At 39.4% G+C, this 23,537-nt stretch overlaps 1 protein-coding gene across 6 annotated transcripts in view; it reads left to right on the top strand.

Moving 5' to 3' along the window:
- The first annotated feature begins 1,906 nt into the window (after positions 1–1,906).
- The window catches only part of THADA (THADA armadillo repeat containing), a 321,965-nt gene continuing 300,334 nt past the window's right edge, over positions 1,907–23,537 (top strand). For 5 of the 6 annotated variants that reach the window (XM_044263604.1, XM_044263603.1, XM_044263602.1 and 2 more), the window contains exons 1-12: positions 1,907–2,230; positions 3,899–4,020; positions 4,460–4,555; positions 5,280–5,374; positions 6,129–6,259; positions 10,829–10,977; positions 11,090–11,122; positions 11,380–11,428; positions 13,370–13,557; positions 16,735–16,829; positions 18,703–18,923; positions 20,688–21,394. In XM_044263604.1, coding sequence (XP_044119539.1) covers positions 4,480–4,555; positions 5,280–5,374; positions 6,129–6,259; positions 10,829–10,977; positions 11,090–11,122; positions 11,380–11,428; positions 13,370–13,557; positions 16,735–16,829; positions 18,703–18,923; positions 20,688–21,394 — 1,744 coding nt within the window. In that variant the 5' untranslated portion in view covers positions 1,907–2,230; positions 3,899–4,020; positions 4,460–4,479. The remainder of the gene's footprint in view (positions 2,231–3,898; positions 4,021–4,459; positions 4,556–5,279; positions 5,375–6,128; positions 6,260–10,828; positions 10,978–11,089; positions 11,123–11,379; positions 11,429–13,369; positions 13,558–16,734; positions 16,830–18,702; positions 18,924–20,687; positions 21,395–23,537) is intronic. The other variant, XM_044263601.1, reaches the window with a different exon arrangement.

The raw sequence follows: 23,537 nt of genomic DNA, 5'->3' as shown, positions 1-23,537 counted from the left end.
CTCCCTCTAACTGCAGTTCATGCTTTCTCTCTCAAGTAAGTAAAACAAATCTTGGGGAAAAAAAATTATTTTATTAACAAGAGTTCATCTTATATTAAAAAATGACACAATGTTCATGTTCATAGCTCTAGTAGATGCTTTTGGACTTCATTTTAGACACGAAACTATGCAATAAGGCTTTTTATGAGGGATTCTTTAATTATGTAAATCATCATGTACAGCTGGCAGATTACCACAAACTGTATTTTTTTAGGAGGTAATGGACCTATAAAACTGACAGACTATTATGCTTTTCATTTATGCAAAGCAATACTTATAGGAGAAACTTAGCTTGGGTCAGTATGAATTATGGCTTGTATAGAGACTTTTATGAACAATTATTAAATAAGTATGCAATTAAGGCCTTTGTTTGTGGTTTTTAGAAATCAGATTTCAATTATTCAAATGTCCAAGATTTTAAAAAATCACTATGTGTGAAAATATGTCATTAAATAAGCATTAAAAAAATATCCATTCCCTAATTGAGGGGAAAATGCTGCTACAAACAGGTATGTATTTCCAAAGCTAAACTACACAAAACAAAACATGGATATATTATTTTTCATGATTTTATGTAGTCCACATAAAATCCGTAATACTAGGGATAACGGAGTCTTTAAAAATTCCTTTGGAATCCATTTTTACAAATAAAATAAATAGCTACTTAAAAAAAAAGTTCATGGCCCAAATTCTCATGGTGTATTCTAGAAAACCTCGGAGAATTTAAGGTGGTTTCAAGCTGGTAGTGCCAGGTGGCTACAAAAACAATGGGCTATCTTCTCTAAACATGTTAATATTAGAATCTTTAAAACCTAAACCGTCATTGCCTCTACTTCCCATAGTTACCGCTCCATTTATTTCACCCTGTGTAATGGAAGTACTAGATTTATTTCTACTTGATCTTGCCATTTCTTCTCCCAGCCTGTTTTAATTTTAAACCCATTCTAATCCACTCCAAACTTTTGACCCATCACTATAAACGGTAACTTCATCCTCCTCCCTTGCTCAAGCCAGAAATCTTGGGACCATCTTGACTCCTTTTTTTTCATACCCCCCATCTTATCCTTCAGAAAAAAAACCGTTAGCTTACATCCAGATCACAATCCAGAATCTGTCTACGCCTCACACCTTCTTTGCATTGCTACCACCCTGGTCTTAGCCTGGTCTAGCCACTAGCCTAGTTTACAAGAGTAGCTTCCTCACTCACTGGCCGTCCATCTTCCAGTACAAAGTAGTACCACCAATGACTCTATGTAGATAACCCAGTTACTCTTCTGCTCAAAACGACTCCCATTTCACTGAGAGATTCCTCTTTCACTGAAAGTAAAAGTCCTTACAATGGGGAATCGGGCTTTACATCATTTAACTCCCCTTGTCCCGTTCCCTACAACCTACCCTCTTAACTCACGTGGCTACAGCCACACCGGCCAACTTGGAGAGCATCCGCCTCTGTGTCCGGATCTTACCACCCCCACCCCCACCCTCTGTCCCAGCTCCTAGCGTAGTGTCTGGACCTAGTTATTTATTTCTACGTGAACGAATCATCTGATGATTTTAATTTTCTGCGTAAAATATATATTCCAAATAGGGTGGAACTTTCCAGGCTGGCAATCCCCGGACAGTTAGTGCTCAGGAACTATTTGCTGAACCAACAAACACACTCGGGGATACGTCAGTTTGTTTCGACCCTTCTCATTTTAGTTCAATTCTCAAGAGTGGCTTCTGCCTAAGGCCCGAACGACCCCACCTCGCAGGCTCTACGGTCGCTGGTTCCCGCAGCCCGGAGGCAGTTTTCTCTCCTTCTCCGCGCTGGGTAAAATGCGTGGGAGAAGGGCGGAATATCTGGATTGAGCCACAGGGGCTCCCCCGTACTCCAGGTCTAGACTGCCCTAAAGCGAAAGAAGCCGGTAAACTTCCAAGCTGCTCACACTTTAAAGTCGGAACCGACCCAAACCCACTCACTAACACCCGCTCCCGATGACATCACCACCGCTCCGAACTCCTTATTGGAAGAGCGCAGTCACTCAGTTCTCGCGATGACTCCTGTACCCGGTCCCCTTGCTTCCCTCCCATCGCTCCGACCCGGTAGTCAACAGACCACGTTGCGAGCCACGGGGACGTCGCAGAACTAGACCAGCTCCTGTACTCGTCTAGACGGCTGCGACTCTTCTTAGACGCTCACGGGCACGAGGTTTGGCTCCCAGGCGTCCTGTCTGCCAGACGCGTGGTAGCGCGCGCGCGACTCTCCACGGCTTGGCTCCGTCACTTTGCTAGGGCAGCCGGGTGATTCGCACCAATTCTCGTCCTTTCCTATCGCGAGAATTTGGCGGTGGCTTTACCGATTTCCGGTCGCTTAGGTCTCCATGGAGACAGCACTTTCAGCAGTGTGTTTTTGTTTTGGGGGGGGGGTCACCTGTCGCTCTCCGAATTCCACGTGGTTCGAAAATTACCTAGAGATTGTTTGTGGGAGTCAGTCAGAAAGGTGTAGATGGCAGTGAAGCAGCGGTCAAAAGGGAAGCAGCCGGTGGGACTTAGCAGTACATCTTGCTGTCCTATCTTCTGGACGCTGGAGTAGTGTTGTAGGGTGGGCACGGGGTTTCACCCAACTGAGGAGACCCAGTTCATCAAGACAAACGTTTAGGCCTCCGTTGAGCACGCATAAGCACCGAACCAATTTTTATATAGTCTTGAGGGTTCCACGATCAAACCCTGCTGTAAACTTACTCGCCATTCACCAGAGAATAGTCTCCCTAGTTATGTCCCTATCCCTTCTTAAGTTTGTGTGTTGGTTACTTTCCTAGGAAATGATCCCCAGTAATTACCCTAGATCTAGTCATGTCACTTTTCACATTTTTACCTTGTCTTGCCATTATCTGTGTCCATTTTTATTATCATTTTCTGTTAAGTGTTTTTTTCACATGCCATCGCTGTATCGATTTCGTACTTTTCAGATAGGCCATAGGTTTCTTCAGTGTCAGGACTAGCTTGTCACTTAGGTACGGAATATACATACCAGGTAGTGCACTTTTCTGCTGTTGAAAGTATACATCTCTGACAATGTTTGTTAACTTATTCATTTGTTTATTCACCAAATATTTATTAAGCACTCATTATATGCCAGGTACTGTTTTAAGAATTGAGAATTAAAACAGTGGATAAAACAGATTGAAGTTGCTTCCTTCGTGGAGTTTATTACTAGGGGAGACAGACAATATACAAATAAACGAGTTATTGCAATTTTAGGTACTAGTAGTACTATGAAGGAAGTAAAGTAATGGAAATGATCTGTGGCATTTTAGACGGGTAGAGTGGTCATGGATGGCTTCTCATAGGAGGTGTTGTTTGAAAAGAAACTTGAAAGATGGGGAAAAGATCTTGCAAACATCTCGTGGAACAAGCATTAACTGGCAGAGGTATGAAGAAGGGCAAAGTGGCTTCGATGGTGAAGAGAAGATTGATTTGTGATGAAAATGCAGAGGAAGGCAGGACCAGATTATCTGTGGCCTTGAGGGCCAGGGTCTCAAGTTGGATTTTATTCTAAGTGTAACTGGAAGCCCTAGGAAAGTTTTAAGCAGGAGAGTAATTAGATTTGATTAAAGTTTTAAAAAGATTGCTCTGATGATGGTGAAAAGAGGGGACTCCTCAAAAACAAGGGAGAGGAGAGGAGACCAGTTGTGGGTCTGTTCCAGGAGTCCAGATGCAAAGGGATCATTCAGCTTCTGCTGGGGTATTTTCAGGGTTGGGACAATTCTCTGTTTACAAGGAAGTCCATTCCACAGTTGGACCAGAGAGTTCTTCCTTTGTATTGGGCTGGGATCTGCCTCACTGAAACTTGCACTGACTTTTCCTCATTCTGTAGCAGGATAGAATACATCTCCTCTTTTTCTGACGGTCCTCCAACAACTGCAGCTGCTCTGTAGCACTTGTCCTGTCCTCTTTTCTCCAGGACAAACACCCTTGGTTAAGTGGAAAGACACTGAGGTTAGTTGGGCCCAGTTTACTTTTGGAAAAAAGATGCTGGTTTGTTATTGTTATTACTAAAAAGAAGGTTGGTTGTATTTTAAAATACAAAGACTGGGCCATAAAAGGTAAGAATAACTTTAGACAATAATAAACTCTTGTTGAAAAAAATGTTTTTCTTTTATGAAGCAGAAATTCTTTGACCAGTGGTTCTCCACCTGAGGTCACTTTGCTCTCCAGGAGATAATTGGCAATGTCTGGAGGTATTTTTTGGTTGGCATAACTTGCGGGAAAGGGGATGCTACTGGCATCTAATGGGTAGAGGCCAGGAACCTGTTAAACATCCTACAATGCACAGAACAGCACTGCGTAGCAAAAAATTATCTGGCCCCAAATGCCACTAGTGCCGAGGTTCAGAAATCCTGAATTAGACAATGCTTTAAACTCTTCTTTTTTGCAGCGACTGCTATTCTGTTTAAAATGGGTGTAAAAAAGAAGAAAGAAATGCAAGTAACTGCACTGACCATTTGCCATCAAGACCTTGAAACTTTGAGATGTAAGTGATTTTTGACTTAATTTGTTTTTTGTGTGTGTGTTTTTTTAAAGATTTTATTTATTTGATAGACAGAGATCACAAATAGGCAGAGAGAGGCACAGAGAGAGGAGGAAGCAGGCTCCCTGCTGAGCGGAGAGCCCATGGCTGGGCTCGATCCGAGGACCCTGAGATCATGACCCACTTCAAAGGCAGAGGCTTTAACCCACTGAGCCACCCAGGCATCCCTAATTTGTTTGCCTCTTTTCTGGGTTATAGAGTATTCCTGTCTCTGAGACTCACTATCACATGACATTCAAACTCTTGCTATGTACTTTTTCCATGTTCTTTGCATTCAGTTTTACATGTAAAATGGTTTCCCAAAATTTTGTCTCCAGACTAAGCTCTGTCTGCTTTTTTTTTTTGGTTTATAAGTACTTAGATTTTTGATAATGCATAACAAAGGCAAACTCATATGCATACACTGTTAAATCCTTTTTTTTTTTTTTTTTAAAGATTTTTATTTTATTTATTTGACAGAGAGAGATCACAAGTAGGCATAGAGGCAGGCAGAGAGAGAGAGAGGAGAAAGCAGGCTCCCTGCTGAGCAGAGAGCCCGATGCGGGACTCGATCCCAGGACCCTGAGATCATGACCTGAGCCGAAGGCAGTGGCCTAACCCACTGAGCCACCCAGGCGCCCCTACACTGTTAAATCCTTAAAGAAATTTTTTTGTGTGTGTTTTCTAGCTTTGGCTGATGTGGAAGGAAAGAATCTAGCTTCTTTGCTGTTACATTGTGTACAGCTCACGGATGGAGTGTCACAAATCCATTATGTTAAACAGGTAAGACTGCATTGATATTCATGGATACATCTTAAAGAATATCATGCTGATATGGACTTCTAAAATTAACTGACAGCTTTTGGCTTCCAATTATTTAATATAAATGTATCATTAAGGAATAGTGTTTTTTTTTTTTTTCTTTTCTGTTTGTTGTATCATCTCGTTTTATTCAGAGTGTTGGTAGAAGCCATACTCAGGCCTCCACCACCATTGGAGCTGTAAAAGGATAGGACAGTGAGACAACTGTGCATACCTTTTTTTTTTTTTCTTTTTTCTTTTTTTTTGTGCATACCTTTCTTGTGAAGAGAAATTTAAAAAAATTATTTCTAGTAATTTGAAACCTTAAAACTCTTTAGCAGACACATTAAGAAGTTAATTTAAAATGTAAAGACTGTCCTAACCAGTATTTCTGTGTTAGGATTTACCATTTGAACTTGCTTAATTTTTTTGGAAAGCAATTAAATATATTACTGGTTTTTCAATAGAGCTCTAGAATTCCTATACCTTAAGCCATTAACAAGTCTAATTCTTAATAGAGGTAGGTCTGGAGGGTAAACTAGGAGTTGGGGATATGGGTTAAAAAGGTTAAAAAATACTAAAATAGGTGTTTAAATCGGTATCCTTTAACAGTGCATTGTAGAAAACATTACATGCCATAATTGAGACTTCAAAGAGTATTTGAAACTCTATTACTTTGCTATATATACTTGATAATAGAAAAAATTACTATGCCTTTGAATTTTTTGGATTGTAGATTGTGCCTTTACTGGAGAAGGCAGATAAAAATGGCGCATGTGATCCCACTATTCGAAGTTGTTTGGAAATTTTAGCCGGCATTTATCTTTCTTTGAATGTAAAGAATCCCTTGAAGAAAGTTTTGGCAAGGTAAGGAGGAAAAGGAAAGGAAGTTAAGCATTATAAATGTTCAGTTTGACCAAAAGTAAACAGTACTTAAAATTCTCCTGGTTTGGTAAAACTGAACTGCAGTACGTCACTAACAATTTCTTTTATATGGTCTCTGCTTTGTTTACTTATGACAACTTTTTAAAAATGTAGACTGGCTTTTAGGTCATAGGCTTTAATAAAATAGGCTATGGGATATAGTTTGCTGACTCCTAATTTAGTCCATTTATGTTAATGCAATTCTTGGTTAAGTTTAATCTGTCATCTTGCTATTTCTTTTTGCTCTGTTTTTACCATTTGTTCTTAGTTTAAACATATTTGTAATTACACAGGTAATACAAGAATATATGCTTGATGTAAAGACATCAAGCAATGTAGGAGTGAAAGAAATAAGAAATGAGCCTTCTGTTTCACTCTTCCTGCTTATCTTACCTTTTTTAATAAAGGTCATCAGTTAACATTTTGGTATCTATCTCTTTAGACCTTTTCTTGTGTGTGTTCTGTAGCTTGTTTTTTCACTAAAGAATGTTTTAGAGATAGTTTCAAGTCAGCATAGTCTGTATTCTTTTTTTAATTGTGTGAAAAAACACACAACATAAAATTAGCCATCTTAACCATTTTTGAGTGGTAAGTATATTTACATTGTTGTGCAGTGGATCTCCACAGAGTAGTTTTTCATCTTGCAAAATTGAAACTATATACATTAAACAGTAAATCCCCATTTCCTTCTCCCCCTAACCCCTACCACAATTCTACTTCCTGTTTTTATGAATTTGATTATTTTATTTACCTCATATGAGTGGAATATTTGTATTTGTCTTTTTTTTTTGATTGGCTTATTTTACTTAGCATAATTTTCTCAAGGTTCATCCTCGTGGTAGCATGTGGCAGGATTTTTGTCCTTCCTAAGGCTGAATTATATTCCATCATCCATATGTACCACATGGTATTCATTCATTCATCTGCTGATAGACATCTGGGTTGCTTCCTTCTCTTGGCTATTATGAACAATGCGTCTATGAACATGGGTATTTAAATATCTCTTTGAAATCCTGCTTTCAGTTCTTTTGGATATTTACCCAAAGGTGGGATTACTGGATCATATGGTGATTATATTTTTAATTTTCTGAGGAACCTCCGTATTGTTTTTCATAGTGTCTGCACTATTTTATGCTCCCACCAAAGGTCCTTATTCTCTCTCTTTCTTTCTTTCAAGATTTTATTTATTTGACAGAGAGACACAGCGAGAGAGGGAACACAAGCAGGGGGTATGGGAGAGGGAGAAGCAGGCTTCCCACAGAGCAAGGAGCCCAATGCAGGGCTTGATCTTAGGACCCTGGGATCATGACCTGAGCCAAAAGCAGACGCTTAACAACCGAGCCACTCAGACACCCCAAGTCCTTCTATTTTCTTACAGCTAAAATTTCTGTAATATGGATATACCAAAATTTTTATGTACTGAGTTACATATTATGAAATCACTTTCCATTGATATTTAGTTTGTTTTGTTTTCATTATTCCAACAGTGATACAGTGATATTCTTAATTATGTATATAAGTGTTCTGTGTATTTACCTGAGATAAATTCCTGTAAATGGAATTTCTTTACCAAAAACGTTGCTAACCTGTACTCCCCCAAAGGTATTCCAGTTTATACTCCTATTAACAGTGAATGAGAGTGCCAGTATCTTCATATCTTTCTAACACTGGGTAACCAATCTTTAAACCATTTAAAATCTAACAGATAAAAAAAAAAAAATACTTTTTTTTACTTTTCAGTAAGATTACTAGTGAGATTGAACATTTTTTAATATGTGGAGTTTGACTATTTGTGATTATATGTCTTTTATATGTTTCCTTGTTAGAATGTCTTTTCTTTTTATGTAAGTAAATTTATTTAATGGTCAAAAAGCAAATGGTCAGGGGTGCCTGGGTGACTCAGTTAGTTAAGCATCTGCCTTTGGTTCAGGTCATGATCCCAGGGTCCTGGGATCAAGTCCCGAATCAGGCTCCCTTCTCAGTGGGGCGACTGCTTCTCCCTGTCCTTCTGCCCCCTGGCTCATGCAGTCTCTCTCACTCTCTCTCTCTCAAATTAAAAAAAAAAAAAAAAAAATCTTAAAGGAAAAAAAAATAAAGGAAATGATCAGATACTGGCGAGTTCTAGGGTTTTGGGGAAGTAGTCAACAGTGTCATCAAAGATCTTGATGTTTTCCATTTTTCTCCCATTTTTTGGCCATATCTTCCCTCAGAATTACAAGGAGCTGTAGGAGTTGTAGCCACTTTATATAGACATGTCAGCATCCACAAATGAAAAAAGGAAATTTCCTTTTTTCCTTTTTTTTATTGGAGAGAAAAACATTTTGCAGAAGGTTCCAGGAGACTTCCTCTCACTTTCTGTTGTCAAGATTGGGTCATATACCCACCTTCTAGTTGTAAGAATGGCTGGGAAGCAAGACTCTCACACCTTTGGCTTCTGTAGTGGGAGGTGGGTTTTGCCACTAAAGAAGGGCTTGGGGGGTGCCTGGGTGGCTCAGTGGGTTAAAGCCTCTGCCTTCGGCTCAGGTCATGATCCCAGGGTCCTGGGATCGAGCCCTGCGTCGGGCTCTCTGCTCAGCAGGGAGACTGCTTCTTCTCTCCCTCTCACTCTCTGCCTACTTGTGATCTCTGTCTGTCAAATAAATAAATAAAATCTTTAAAAAAAAAAAAGAAGAAGGACTTGGGTATGAGATCTCTATCTAGATTATGTACTAGATATTCCTTTGTTTTATTACGTATCTTTAAACTTTCTTTATGGTGTATCTGCCTTACAAAAATTAGAATATTTTTCTTGGTAATCAAACCCACTAATATTTTTCTTTGAATAGATTTCTGAGTTTCATGCCTTCCTTAATGTATGCTTTCTCTACTATAAGATCATATAAAATTACTTGCTTGTCTTAATTAAAATACTTCATCTGGAATTAAACTTTGAGTGGAGTGTAAGTTAGAGATCCAATTTAGTTTTCGATAATGGGGACCCACTTATTCGCAAACTTTTGAATAGTCCATCTTTCCCATGTATCTGGAATGCCATTTTATTATGTTTTGTGTTCCTGTATAAACACAGATTTGATTTTAGACTTGTGTCTGTTTGTTTACTCACCAACATCATACTTTAATTTACTATAGTTTGATGAGGTAGTTTGATTATATGCTGGAACAAGTCACCCTCCGGGGACGACTTCTTCAGACTATTCCTATTTCTAAATTCTTTCTCTTCCAGAAGAGCTTTAGAACTGTTCAGTCATATTTTTAAAAAAGTGCCTACTGGTTTTGATATAGATTAATTGAAGTAAAATTGACACTAAATTGAATTTATCTATTAAGTAAATTTTTTTGCTTGTCTACTATATGTCAAGTAAGTATTCCAGGCATTGAGGTTATAATGAATAAAACATTTTAGAATAGAGGTTAGATACTTTTTTTAAAAAGATTTATTTATTTTAAAGATTTAAAAAAAAAGATTTTATTTATTTGACAGAGAGAGAGAGAGATCACAAGTAGGCAGAGGGGCAGGCAGAGGGCGAGGGGGAAGCAGGCTCCCCACTGAGCAAAAAGCCCAATGCAGGGCTCGAGCCCAGGACCCTGAGATCATGACGTGAGCTGAAGGCAAAGGCTTAATCCATTGAGCCACCCAGGCACCCCAAGATTTATTTATTTTAGAGAGAGAGAGTGAACATTTGGGGAAGAAGGGGCAGAGGGAGAGGGAGAGAGAATCTCAAGTAGACTTCCTGCTGAGCCAGGAGCCCAGTGCTGGGCTCGATCCCTTGACCCTGAGATCATGACCTGAGCTGAAATCAAGAGTTGGAAGCTTGACCATGGCACCCCTGGAAGTTATGTTCTAAGAACAAGATTGAAAATAAATAATCAAAATAAATAATCAAAATATATAGGATTAGATGAAATGAATGCTATGGAGAAAAATAAAGCATCAAGGGGGAATGGGAATACTAATGCTGGGGTGAAGGTTACAATTTAAAATATGGAGGTCACTTCAGATGTCTTGGCTCAAATGTCATTGTTAAGGTGATACTTGAGATTGACCTGCAAGGGATGAGGGAATGATTATTGGGTCTATTTGAGGGAAACATGTTAGGTGGAGGAAATAGCAAGAGCAAAGGCTTTGGTATATCTTTGCAACAAGGAAGGCTATGTAGTTAGAGCTAAGTGAACATGGATTAACATGAGGCTGGAGAGATAATGGTGGCATTAGAGTGTGTAGTTTTGTAAGTCATTGTCACCACTATGGCAACTAATTTGAGAGGGACATTGTTGGATGATTTTAGGCAGAGGACTAACATGGTGTTTTTATAGTATCACTCTGGCTACTCTTTTGAGGAGGGAAATGAGATGGAAGCAAGGCGTTCTAGTGATTGTGGCATGAAGTTAAAATTTTCTACCTTATTTTGAAGGTGTAGTTCAGTATTCCTTCATTTCTATGATTTCCTCCCCACTCTGTATATCCACTTGCTACATAGTTATGAAATATTTAATACTCAGTTCTTTTTCTAGCTCACTAAATGGCCTACCTGAATTTTTCCTAACTGAGGCTGTACAAAGTTTTACTTCTCGTCTTCAGGAAGAATTGAATACTACTGATCTATACTCTTACAGGAAAGTAATTGATAATATATCTTCCTGTATGGAGAACTTTGACTTGGGTAAGCCAGCTCTTGTGTAGTATTTTTTCTATCATTACATCATTGTTTTTAAATGACATTCGATTTTGGCCCTGCAGCTCCTTACCAGTGTTGATTTTTTTTATCCCCACAGGTAGAACAGGAGTTAATAATCTTCTTCAAAATGGTAGGTCCTGTTATTTTATTTTATTTTGAGGGGGCAACTGCTTGTATGAGTCATTTTGGAACTGGTTCTTTTCTCTTTCTTGGCAAGGGCAGAGTCTTGCAGATTACTAGAGTACATCATGCCCCTTCCTTTTAAGTTTCTACCTCTATAACATGATATTACTATAGGTAACACTAACTTAAAATATTTTCTTATACTGACATGACACTTTACAGTTTTAGGTTCTGCTTTGTCATTATGTATTCTTTTTGTTTCAGTGCTCCATTTTCTGCAGAAGAGTTTAATTGAAATCTCAGAAGAAAATAGGCGAGTATTATGTGTTCACATGCTTTTGCGTCTATGTGTATGTACATTTGTAGTTGTGTATTTTCTTTGTACAAGGGAAATTTAAAAAAGTATTCCAGAATGTGCTTCATTCCATCCCTCTCTGTTAATATGAGTCCTGATTATTGAAATTTATCTTTCAGAAGTTTGATATTTAATTTAACCAATCAAATAAATTCTCAGGAGAATATGAGAATGAGCTTCTTCCTCCCCAAGTGTTCCTTTCTAATAGCATTCTGTTCTTGTTTTATGAATGAAATATCTTGTTATCTTTCTGAGGATATTAATGATAGTTTTTTTAATAGTTTCTTATCTTTATATAGTCTTGTTTCTTCGAAGTTGCTTTTTTTCTGTTTGATGCTTTCACTTTGCTAGATGTTCTCATCAGAAATCTGGTGATTTTTGGCCAAGTGCCCATATTTAAGGATGGGGTACTGAGAGTTGATTTGAATCTGTGCATATGGGTGGGTTTGATTGCAGGTGTTATTATAGGCTAATTTAGCTAGGCTATTGCTTTGGGAAATCTCTGATATCAATATCACTAGGTCTTTTTGCATGGATAACAGAGTCTTCATGGAATCAAACCATTGGCTTAATATTCTGGCTGCTGAGGGAGTGAAGAAAGATTGGCTGTGGCATTTGGCATTCATTGTTCATATAGTTACCTAATTCTCTTGTTTGCAATATGGTGTTCCTGGCTTATATGTGCATGTTGTTTTACCTTCTCTAGAGGTAAGCCAGTTGTAGCCAGTAGCCAGTTTTCCTATTTTCTGCTGTGTTGAGAATAGACTGAAAGGGGTGGCAAGGATAGAAGCTGGGAGACCAGTTAGGAGGCCATGGCAATAATCCCAGGGAAGAGATGAGATGAGAATGACTGACTTAGGCCAGGAGTGGCAGTGAAGGTGGTCTAATTCTGTGTGTATTTTGAAGGTAGGACCAACAGGATTTTCTTAGAGATGGGGTAGGAAAGAGAGAAGTCAAGGATGATGACCAAGTTTTTGTAGGGTAGAGATCACAGCAGGTAGAGCAGGTTTGGAGTTGAAGATGAGTTCATGTAGTTTAATATGTCTGTTAGACATCCAAGTGCAGATATCGATAAGAAGTTGCATATGCAAGTCTGGGATTAGCAAGAGAGATTCAGGCTGGAGATACAAATTTGGGAATCATCAGCATGTAGATCATAATTTAAAGTTTATGAGCTAGATGTGATCACATCAAGGGAACAAAGTAGCTGAACCAAAGAGGGAGAGTAAATACTGAGTTGTGGAGAGCTGTAAAGAGGTTAGGGAGAAGAGGATAAGTTAGCTAAGGTGTCTAGGAAGGAGCAATGGTGAAGTAGGAGAAAATGGAGGAGAGCCTGGTGTCTTGGAAGTCAAGTGAAGAAAGTGTATCAAGGTTGAGGGGGAGTGTTCAAGTTTAGAAATTGTGGCATTCTTGGAACCCCTGGGTGGCTCAGTTGGTTAAGTGTCTGTCTTCAAGTCAGGTCATGATCCCAGGGCCCTGGGATTGAGTCCCTCATCGGGCTCCCTGCTCAGTGGGGAGCTTGCTTCTCCTTCTGCCACTTCCCTTGCTTATGTGCTCTCTCTCTCTCTGACAAATAAATAAATAAATAAATAAAATCTTAAAAAAAAAAAAAAGATTGTGGCATTCATTCTTGCTCTGTTATTTTTACTGTAAAAAAAGAGAAGATTAGTCATTAGCTAAGGAGGAGGAAAATGTTGAGGTAAGAATGTTGAAAGTTTACAGTATATGTCCTCATAATTGGAATGTTTATGTGAGTGGAGGAGAGAGTCATAAATGTCTAGTATAATCTAAAACGAATTTTGGCCCTTTGATTGAGGAATATTTCTCTTTCAGAGGGATAAAAATGGGGGCATTTTTATGTGACTTTTCTTTTGTAATAATGTCTTTCCTTCATTATAGAAAATTTGCTGGAAATCATATAGTTCAAACACAACTGATGAATGACTTGTTGGTAGGCACTAGAGTTTCAGTGATGTTAGTGCAGAAAATACAAGACTTACAGAGAATTCATTTGAAGACTTCTACTTCTCCTATATGGCAAAGTATGTGTGGATTGCTGAGTATTTTCGCCAAGTTTTTAAGTGATGGTAAGTGTAAAACCATGAAAATGATGATTATAATTGAGTGTCATTCAGCTTGTGCTAATAATGATATGAAATGTTTGATACTTAGTCGAGTTGTAGAACCTCTCTTCCAGCCCCTTAAAATGGGGAAACGGCCCAGATTATGAGGTTTTAATGCTTTTTCTTTCAAATGTACCCGTTCTGCAAGGGATAATGTTGAAGGACTTTTCTAAATGTGTGTGTATATATTGCGAAGAAGAAAACCTAACAGCCTTAGTGTTGAAAAGCCACAGACTTTAAATGACAAAAGAAATTCTTGATAAGAAGAGATTTCCAAATCTGAGTGGACGATCTGGAAAGGAGAACATAACCCATACATTTCTCTTGAAATGATGATGGTAGTCCTTGTTGGGGGTGGTCATCGTGCCCCCTTATGTCTCTCGTATGTTGCTTCTATCCATATAAACTGTGTTACTGGGAAGCCAAATAGTTAATGAGAGGAAGTCTCTCTTGTAAAAGTATTTCAAATAACAAAATAAAATGAAATGGTAGAATATCACTATTTTGTAACCCGAGGAATGGATGCAGGCAGTAAGCATCGGCAACTGCTAACTTTACAGAACAGCCAGACAACATGTCTCCCTTAGAGGCTTGCTTTTACCACCCATACTCTTCCCAGAGTGACTGAACTTGAGACTGATCTCTAGATCACTTGCCCATTTACAGGAATTACAAAAGACAGAAGAGTGTGTTGAAGTGCATTAGGATGAGGCGACCCCACATCCAGATTGTGGGGAAACTGCAGATCAAAGACCAGAGCTCTTGAACAGAGAAATTGTAACGAAATGAAGGGTAGAGAGGGCACCTGGAGATTAAAAGGCACTTAAAAGATATATCAGATTTTTAAAAAAATGGACAGGCCTAAACTGCAGTGTCTAGGGATTCACATTTGATGAATAAAACCATTTGAAAATCAGGAAGCCATTACTTTGGAAGTCATGATAATCCTTACTCAGGGTGAGAGAAGGGGGTGTGGCTGGGATGAGGCACGTGGAGGAGCCTTCTGCGCTGGGTGCCTGAGTTTGATTTCTCACCTTCAACACTGGGTACAAGATTGTTTACCTTCAAATAATTCATTAAGCTATACACTTGTTTTGGGTGTTTTCCTATATCAGTGTGTTACAAGATAATACAAGATTAGGGACATCTGGGTGGCTCAGTTGGTTAAGCCACTGCCTTCTGCTCAGGTCATGATCCCAGAATTCTGGGATCAAGTCCCACATTGGGCTCTTTGCTCAGCAGGGAGCCTGCTTCTCTCTCTCCCTGCCATTCTGCCTGCTTGTGCACTCTCTCTGACAATAAATACAATCTTTAAAAAAAAAAAAATTAACAAAAAAAATGATACGTAACACATAAAGTATTTACAAAAAGTTAATTACCTTTTTACCCTTGACCTCACATTCTGTATGATCATGCATGCATGCATACTAACTTATTAAAAAATTATTGGGGTCAGTTTAGAGTTTTTGTTTGTAAAGAGCAGTAACTGACTCTGGTTTTGCTAGACTAATGGGAGAAAACATAGTATCTCACTGTTTGTATGTTTTGAATCCTGGTAACTAGTGAAAGTGCTAGCTGTCTTGTCCAGATAGTCTTTTTAAATTAATTAATTTATTTATTTTGGCTAGGATCTCAGTTATTGAAAGGAAAGTTACTTTGAGATGCAATTTACAGACATATTTTCAGAGAACATTTGCTTTTTAGAAGTGGACTTTGTTATTCTTAAAAAAAAAAAAAAAAAGCCTGGTGAAATGCAGGGAAGATCTGATTTCAATACAAGGCAGCCTCTTTTCTGAGCAGTTGGTAGGGTCTCTCCAGTGCCGTTCTTCCCCAGGGTTTTAAATTTTTTTTTGTTTAAAGATTTATTTATTTGTTTATTTGACAGAGAGAAAGAGATCACAAATAGGCAGAGAGGCAGGCATAGAGAGATGGGGAAGCAGGCTCCTTGCTGAGCAGAGAGCCTGACGTGGGGCTCAGTCCCAGGACCCTGAGATCATGACCTGGGCCGAAGGCAGAGGCTTAACCCACTGAGTCAGCCAGGCGTCCCTCCCCAGGGTTTTAAAGCTTCACCTGTCAGTCAGGTGTTCGGCTGCAGGTAACAGAAAACTAAATTTCGGGGACGTTAGCAGATGTCCCTCCCCTCATTTCCACATCATAGGAAGTTCGGAGGCAGGTGATCCTGAACGCTGTATGCAGTCTAGGACCCAAACATTTCTGCCTTTCTGCTTTGCTGTCTTCAGCATGTTGGCTTTCACTGCCACGTTTGTTGCCTCATGGTTGCCATTTGACTGCTGCAGCTCCAGACATTATGTCTGTGTATAAGGCAGGAAGGAAGGCCAATTGCATCTTTGCCTTTAATCAGGAAAAACAGAAGTACCCAGGTACTTGCTTACATCCCAGTGGCCTGAACCCTCATGTCTACCTTGAGTTGTGAGGAAGATAGAAGCAGCAAGTGTCCTTCCTTTGGCTGAGGACATGGATACTCCAGTCAAAGTCACAGTTCTGATAGCAGGAATAAAGGGCAAAATGGGTATTTATGAGGTAGTTCATGGTAGGCATTTATGATTCTTAACCCAGGTTGAATAATTTACCAAATTTGGTAAACTTTCTCACAAACCAGAGGCTGATAGGAAACAGGGAGAAGACAGCTGGCCAAAATTGGTTGCATTGGGTATAGTGCCAGTGACGGCGGAGTTTGCAATTAGCACTGATGCAGGCACTTTACACAGCCCTGAAACCACGTTAAGAAAAAGTAATATATGTGGGGGTTGGGATTCAAGGCATCAGTGCAGTGGAGACAAATGGTATTGCTGCTAGATATGCTTCAGGGAGAGGAAGAGAGAGTGGGAGTTGGAGGAGAGAGAATCACATTGATTAAGCATTTATGTGCTGGACATAAAAACCTTATGTTAGTTATGCATTTAAACCTTATAATTAATTGTCAGAAGTTATAGTTTCTCATTTTACAGAAGAGAAAGCTGGGTCCCTAGGAGGTTAAATAACTTACTCAAGGTCTATTTGACCTGGGATTGTGCTAGAAATTGCATCTAGGATTATCTGACCCTGCACCATGTACTTTTTCCACTGGACCAAAACATCCATTGTCATTTAATACATGCTGTCTACTTTTTTGCCAAATAGATGACCTCTTACAGACAATTCAGAGTACGTCTGGATTAGCTGTTATTCTTTTTATTAAGGCTATGTTTCATCCACCTGAAAAGATTCCTGATTTGGTGAGTGCGTATCCTTTATAGAATTGTATTTGATGGATAATTAGACACATGTTTTAAAAATATTTTTAGATTTTATTTATTTATTTATTTGAGAGAGAGAGACAGTGAGAGACAGAATGAGCGAGGAGAAGGTCAGAGAGCGAAGCAGACTCCCCATGGAGCTGGGAGCCTGATGTGGGACTCGATCCCGGGACTCCAGGATCACGCCCTGAGCCGAAGGCAGTCGTCCAACCAACTGAGCCACCCAGGCGTCCCCTAAAAGAAGTGAATTAAAAATTTCTTTCTGCATAATCAGAATCTTTCTGGTGATCATTTTCTCTTATAGTAAGAGACAGTCCAAAAATGCAGAAAAAGCAGAAAGAAGACAATAGCAGTCACCTATTAATCCATATCACAAAGATAATCACCATCAACATTATTTTCGGTATATCCTAGTTTGTTTCTAGTGCTGTTTGTTCGGCTCCATCTCTCAGTATTACGAGAGATACTTATAATGTTGAAAGTATGCAGGAGTTAATGTATAGATACATAGAGTCATTACTTTTTGATAAATATGTCCTTTTTATTAAGAATAACCCAGGGGGCCAGGCACCTGGGTAGCTCTGTTGGTTAAGCAACTGCCTTTGGGGGCACCTGGGTGGCTCAGTGGGTTAAGCCGCTGCCTTCGGCTCAGGTCATGATCTCAGGGTCCTGGGATCGAGTCTCGCATCGGGCTCTCTGCTCAGTGGGGAGCCTGCTTCCCTCTCTCTCTCTCTCTGCCTGCCTCTCCGTCTACTTGTGATTTCTCCCTGTCAAATAAATAAATAAAATCTTTAAAAAAAAAAAAAAAAAAAAAAAGCAACTGCCTTTGGCTCAGGTCATGATCCTGGAGTCCTGGGATCAAGTCCCGCATCGGGCTCCCAGCTCCATGGGAGTCTGCTTCTCCCTCTGACCTTCTCCCCTCTCGTGCTCTCACTCACTCTCTCTCTCTCTCAAATAAAAGAATCTTAAAAAAAAAAGAATAACCCAGGGGTACCTGGGTGGCTCAGTCAGATAAGTGTCAAACTCTTGATTTCAGCTCAGGTCTTGGTCTTGGGGTCGTGAGTTCAAGCCCTGTGTTGGGCTCCGTGTGTGGAGCCTACTAAAGAAAAGAATAACCAAAATGTTGACTTTGTTTTTATTTATTTATTCATTTATAAAAGACTTACTTATTTGAGAGAGAGAGAGCAAGAGAGTGAGCACAAGCACGAGGAGCAGAGGGAGAGGGGGAGAATCCCATGTGGGCTCAGCGCTGGATCCCATGACCTTGAGATCATGACCTGATCTGAAACCAGGAGTCAGATTCCCAACTGACCATGCCATCCAGTCGTCCCCCAAATATTACACTTTAGATGGGAAGTATGTTAGGATCGATTTTTCAGTGTATTTGTCAGATGCAAAGTATAGTTGATAATTGGGCTATAATTCTTATATTCAGTACTAGCAGGTTTTTTTCTTTCTTACTATATTATCTAGAAATTTCTTTTAGCTATTTACTTGACTGTTCGCAAAATAGTTGTATACTCTTCTGTGAGATCGCACAAGGTATCACTGGATAAAATTTAACAATTTGATTTCTAAAATCACCACTTAAAAGCATTAAGCTCATCCACCTGCAGGTAGTAATATGTTTTGCTCTGCTGGTCCATTCAAACCAGCAAAATGGTTCATGTATTTAGATTGAATTTTTTCCCCCCTTTGATATAATAATTTCAGCACTTGTGGCTTTTCGTCTTTAGGTTCAGTTATTTTTCCTAGGATGTTTCGGGGGAAAGGGAATTTTGCATTTACATTTTGAAATATCTGAAAAGTTTTCGAAGCTTTATAACATGTTAGCTGTGTTATGTTCTTCCAGATTAGTAGTTTGCTTCTCTGTTCAGTGGACTGCGCCAGCATGCCCGACTGGTTTTTGAACTGCTGCAGGAACCTTTGTTGTACTGATGTCTCGCAGTCAACTCTCTTATTCCTGTGTCAGGGGACACTCACCATGTTGGACTGGCAGAATGGGAGTATGGGCGCGAGTGGGGAGGCCCTCCTCTTGAATATCGTGCATGTCTTGTTCACCTTGAGTTCACAGTGAGTTTTCAGGCTACTGTCTCCTACTCTGTTTTGCTTGTCAGACATTTCAAAGATGTCAACTGAACTAGCATATTTAGTAATTCCATGAAAAGTACATAGAGTAATTAAAAGGAAGATAACAGGGATGCCTGGGTGGCTCAGTAGGAAAAGTGGCTGCCTTCGGCTCAGGTCATGATCCCAGGATCCTGGGATCGAGTCCCACATTGGGCTTCTTGCTCAGCGGGGATCCTGCTTCTCCCTCTGCGTTCTGCTCCGCCTGCTTGTGCATGCAATCTCTCTGTCAAATAAATAAATAAAACCTTAAAAAGGGAAGACAACATGTAGGCCATGAAATGAGTATGAAATTAGAATAAGAGAAGGTAAGATGAAGGGGGGGTAGTTACAGATATTGGTGGAGGTGAACCTGTACTGAACATTTCGAATGCTGCATTTTAGTTTATGAACAACGTCAACATAGGTAATTCAGTATAAGCCTCACATGTCTGATAGATAAGATAGGAAATCTAACGTATTGAGTAGGTAAAGTGAAGTTAGAAAAGTAAATGCTCAAACTTAGGAGTGTATTGCTAATAAGCAACTGAGCGAGAACTGCAACCAGATCATTTGACTTCATTGGATTGTGTTTGTGGGTTTTTTTTGGGGGGGGGTATTTTTTTCATAACACTTGAAAGTGATCATGTGTTTATCCTTTTTTCTTTCTTTTTTTTTTTTAAAGATTTTATTTATTTATTTGTCAGAGAGAGAGGGAGAGAGAGTGAGCACAGGCAGACAGAGAGGCAGGCAGAGGCAGAGGGAGAAGCAGGCTCCCTGCCGAGCAAGGAGCCCGATGTGGGACTCGATCCCAGGACGCTGGGATCATGACCTGAGCCGAAGGCAGCTGCTCAACCAACCGAGCCACCCAGGCGTCCCATGATCATGTGTTTAAAATGTCAAGCCAGGGGCGCCTGGGTGGCTCACTGGGTTAAAGCCTCTGCCTTCGGCTCAGGTCATGATCTCAAGAGTCCTGGGATCGAGCCCTGCATTGGGCTCTCTGCTTAGCAGGGAGCCTGCTTGCCCCCATCTCTCTGCCTGCCTTTCCGCCTAACTTGTGATCTCTGTCTGTCAAATAAATAAAATCTTAAAAAAAAAAAAAATGTCAAACCATAGATATACCTTGATAGTAATGGACATGTAGGTAAAGGAAGAAAAGTACTGTGTTCTAAAATAAATTTTTCACGTTTTTCAGTTTATATATAAGTAAAAATTGTGCATATTTTAAAGGAATGTAAAAATTATTTATTTATTTATTTATTTATTTTTTAGCGAAGGGGTGGCGGGGAGGGGCAGAAGGAGAGGGAGAAAGAATCATAAGCAGTCTCCACGCCCAGTGCAGAGCCCAATGCAGAGCTTGATCTCATGACCTTGAGATCATGACCTGAGCCAAAACCAAGAGTTGGTCACTTAACCAACTGAGCCACCCAGGCGCCCCTCTCAATATGTTTTAAAACACATGTGAAACCATTATCAAAATAAAAATAATGAACATTTCCACCACTCCCAAAAGTTTATTGTGTCCCTTTTTGGATTATTTCTCTAAGATGAAAAGATTCATTTATAATTTGACATCTATTTTGGCATTGTAAATTTAATAATTATTGAATTTTCTGCTCATTTTCTAATGAGAAATCTGATCTTTGTCTTTTATATTTTTAAAATCTAGATGATTATAAAATGAAATTTATTACTAGTCATTTTATAACAACATGGCTCCTTTTTCTTCAGGATCAAGGAATCAACTCTGGAATTGTTTCTGTCTAGAATTTTGGCATCCTGGGCCAATTCAGCCATACATGTCCTTGAATCAAGTTCCCCAAGCCTAAAGGACAGTCTGAATGGGAATTCAAGTATAGTTGGGAGACTTTTGGAATATGTCTATACCCACTGGGAACATCCACTGGATGCTTTGAGACACCAAACCAAAATTATATTCAGAAATATTCTCCACATGCATCAGCTCACTAAAGAAAAGTCAGACTCCGAAGCGTCAGGTTTGGCTGCCGATCGTTTCATCTGTGATCTGACCGAGAATCTTCTGCAGTTGGAATGGCATGTGAAAGGGAAGTATGCATGCCTTGGTTGTTTAGTAGATTACATGGGAATTGGACATATTTTGGCACTAGCTAAAACTATTCCATCACAAATCTTAGAGGTGATGGGAGACCAGTCCTTGGTACCTTATGCAAGTGACCTTTTAGAAACCATGTTCAGAAATCACAAGAGTCATTTGAAGTCCCAGGCTGTTGACACTACTTGGATTGATGAGTGGCACGAGACTTGGGTTTCTCCTCTCCTTTTTATACTGTGTGAAGGAAATCTGGATCAAAAATCTTATGTGATTGATTATTACTTGCCAAAATTATTGAATTGCAGCCCTGAAAGCTTAAGCTACATGGTAAAGATTCTTCAAACTTCTGCTGATGCTAACACTGGTAAGAAAAGGAATCATTCTTTTAGGAATTTCTAGTTAAGATGTTTAAGGTTAGGTATCTGGGCAGATGTGGACCATATTCAGATTTAAATATTACCACTTACATAAATAGTAAATATTAACGATAGAGATTTCAGATTGAGGCTAATGTTCCTGTCCAGAGTGGAGTAGAGTTTTTTTGGCTGAAGTCATTTCTATAAGCTAAGGATTGATTCCAGTTATGTTTATAAGGTTCTCTTTTTTACTAGTTTTAATCCATTTACCAAGTACTTATTTGTTAGGTTTTCAGACGTATGTAACACTCATAACAGTTGGAGTATTTTATATAAGTTGCTTATGCTAGTGCTTGAAACAGTAATTAAAAATTGTTTCTGGCAAGGATCAAGATAGGTAAACTGGCAGTAGCAGTTTTTAATCTCTGGGGAAGAGACAAAAAATGTAGATGTGGTGACCTCAAGAAACAACTCTCTCTGGTCATTTAGGATAGAGGGTAAACATTCCACAGAAATTTGGTAACCCAGAAGGAATCACTGCATTAAAGCATAGTTAAGTAATTAATGTGTAAATGATGATCCTGACTTTATTGTTTGAATCTTAAAATTACTGTATTCTGTTTAGCAAAGCAGGAATATGATACTCTGCATCATAATTAAAGAATATTTACAAGGGATGCCTGGGTGGCTCAGTTGGCTAAGCATCCAACTCTTTTTTTTTTTTTAAAGATTTTATTTATTTGAGAGAGAGTGCTAGAGAGAAAGAGAGAGGAAGCACAAGCAGGGGGAGAGGCAGAAGGAAAGGGAGAAGTAGACTCCCTGCTGAACAGGGAGCCCGATGTGGGGCTCCATCCCAGGACACTGGGATTATGACTTGAGCTGAAGGCAGGTGCTTAACCGACTAAGCCATCCAGGCACCCTAGCATCCAACTCTTGATTTCAGCTCAGGTCATGATCTCAGGGTCATGAGATTGAGTCTCACATTGGGCTCTGTGCTGAGCATGGAGCCTGCTTAAGATTCCCTCTCTTTAGGGGCGCCTGGGTGGCTCAGTGGGTTGAAGCCTCTGCCTTTGGCTCAGGTCATGATCCCAGGATCCTGGGATCGAGCCCCACATTGGGCTCTTTGCTCGGCAGGGAGTCTGCTTCCCCCTTTCTCTCTGCCTACTTGTGATCTCTGTCTGTCAAATAAATAAATAAAAAATCTTAAAAAAAAAAAAAAAAGATTCCCTCTCTTAAAAAAAAAAAAAAATTCCCTCTCTTTGTCTCCCTCTCCTCCTCCCCTGACCCCCACTGCACAGGCACTCTCTCTCTCAAAAAAAAAAAAAAAAAAAAAAAAAAACAAACAACTGAAAATAATAGAAAACTTTCAATACTTAAAAGAGTGACCATGAGGTAGCTGGAAAAATCTGATTTCCATACACAAAAAAAGCCGTTATTTGTAGTTGGTTTATTTTTCATTATTTGTAGTTTTTTTTTTTTAAAGATTTTATTTATTTGTCAGAGAGAGGGAGAGAGAGCACAGGCAGACAGAGAGGCAGGCAGAGGCAGAGGGAGAAGCAGGCTCCCTGCCGAGCAAGGAGCCCGATGTGGGACTCGAACCCAGGACACTGGGATCATGACCCGAGCGGAAGGCAGCTGCTTAACCAACTGAGCCACCCAGGCGTCCCTCATTATTTGTAGTTTAAACAACCAATTGTTCTTGCCTTTTTGAGAAGCCATCTAAAATTCAAGATTCATGAATCTGTTCTGAAGTAAGGCAGTCTCTATTTTTTTTTTAATCAGTGTTCCCTTTGAGCCAGGGTTCCCTGTTCTGTTAATAATGACTGATGTCCTAGCCTCTAAAAGGATCAGGCTCCTTGTAATCCTCCTTTTATCTTTTTTACTAGGGAGAAACAGTAACTCCAAAATATGTACAGAGGCTTAGTGTTTGTTTTTAGAAAAATAATGGTATTTAGCCACTAAAGTGTTTTTCCCAATTTTGGCTGAAAGTCATTTTATTTGTTCTTATTGTTTTAAATAATTTGTCTACTTGATTTCCCCCCCCCCGAATCACTTTGGTTCATTTCTAGGTGTAAAGGAAAAGCTAAAAATAGCAAAAAATAATGATTTATTTAGGTTTACATAAGCAGATTATGCTTACTTCAAATTATT

This window comes from Neovison vison, chromosome 8 (assembly GCF_020171115.1).
Source record: "Neovison vison isolate M4711 chromosome 8, ASM_NN_V1, whole genome shotgun sequence".
NCBI classification, from domain to species: domain Eukaryota; kingdom Metazoa; phylum Chordata; class Mammalia; order Carnivora; family Mustelidae; genus Neogale; species Neogale vison.
The sequence above is the reverse complement of the archived record's forward strand: the minus strand, read 5'-3'. Positions and strand labels throughout refer to the sequence as shown.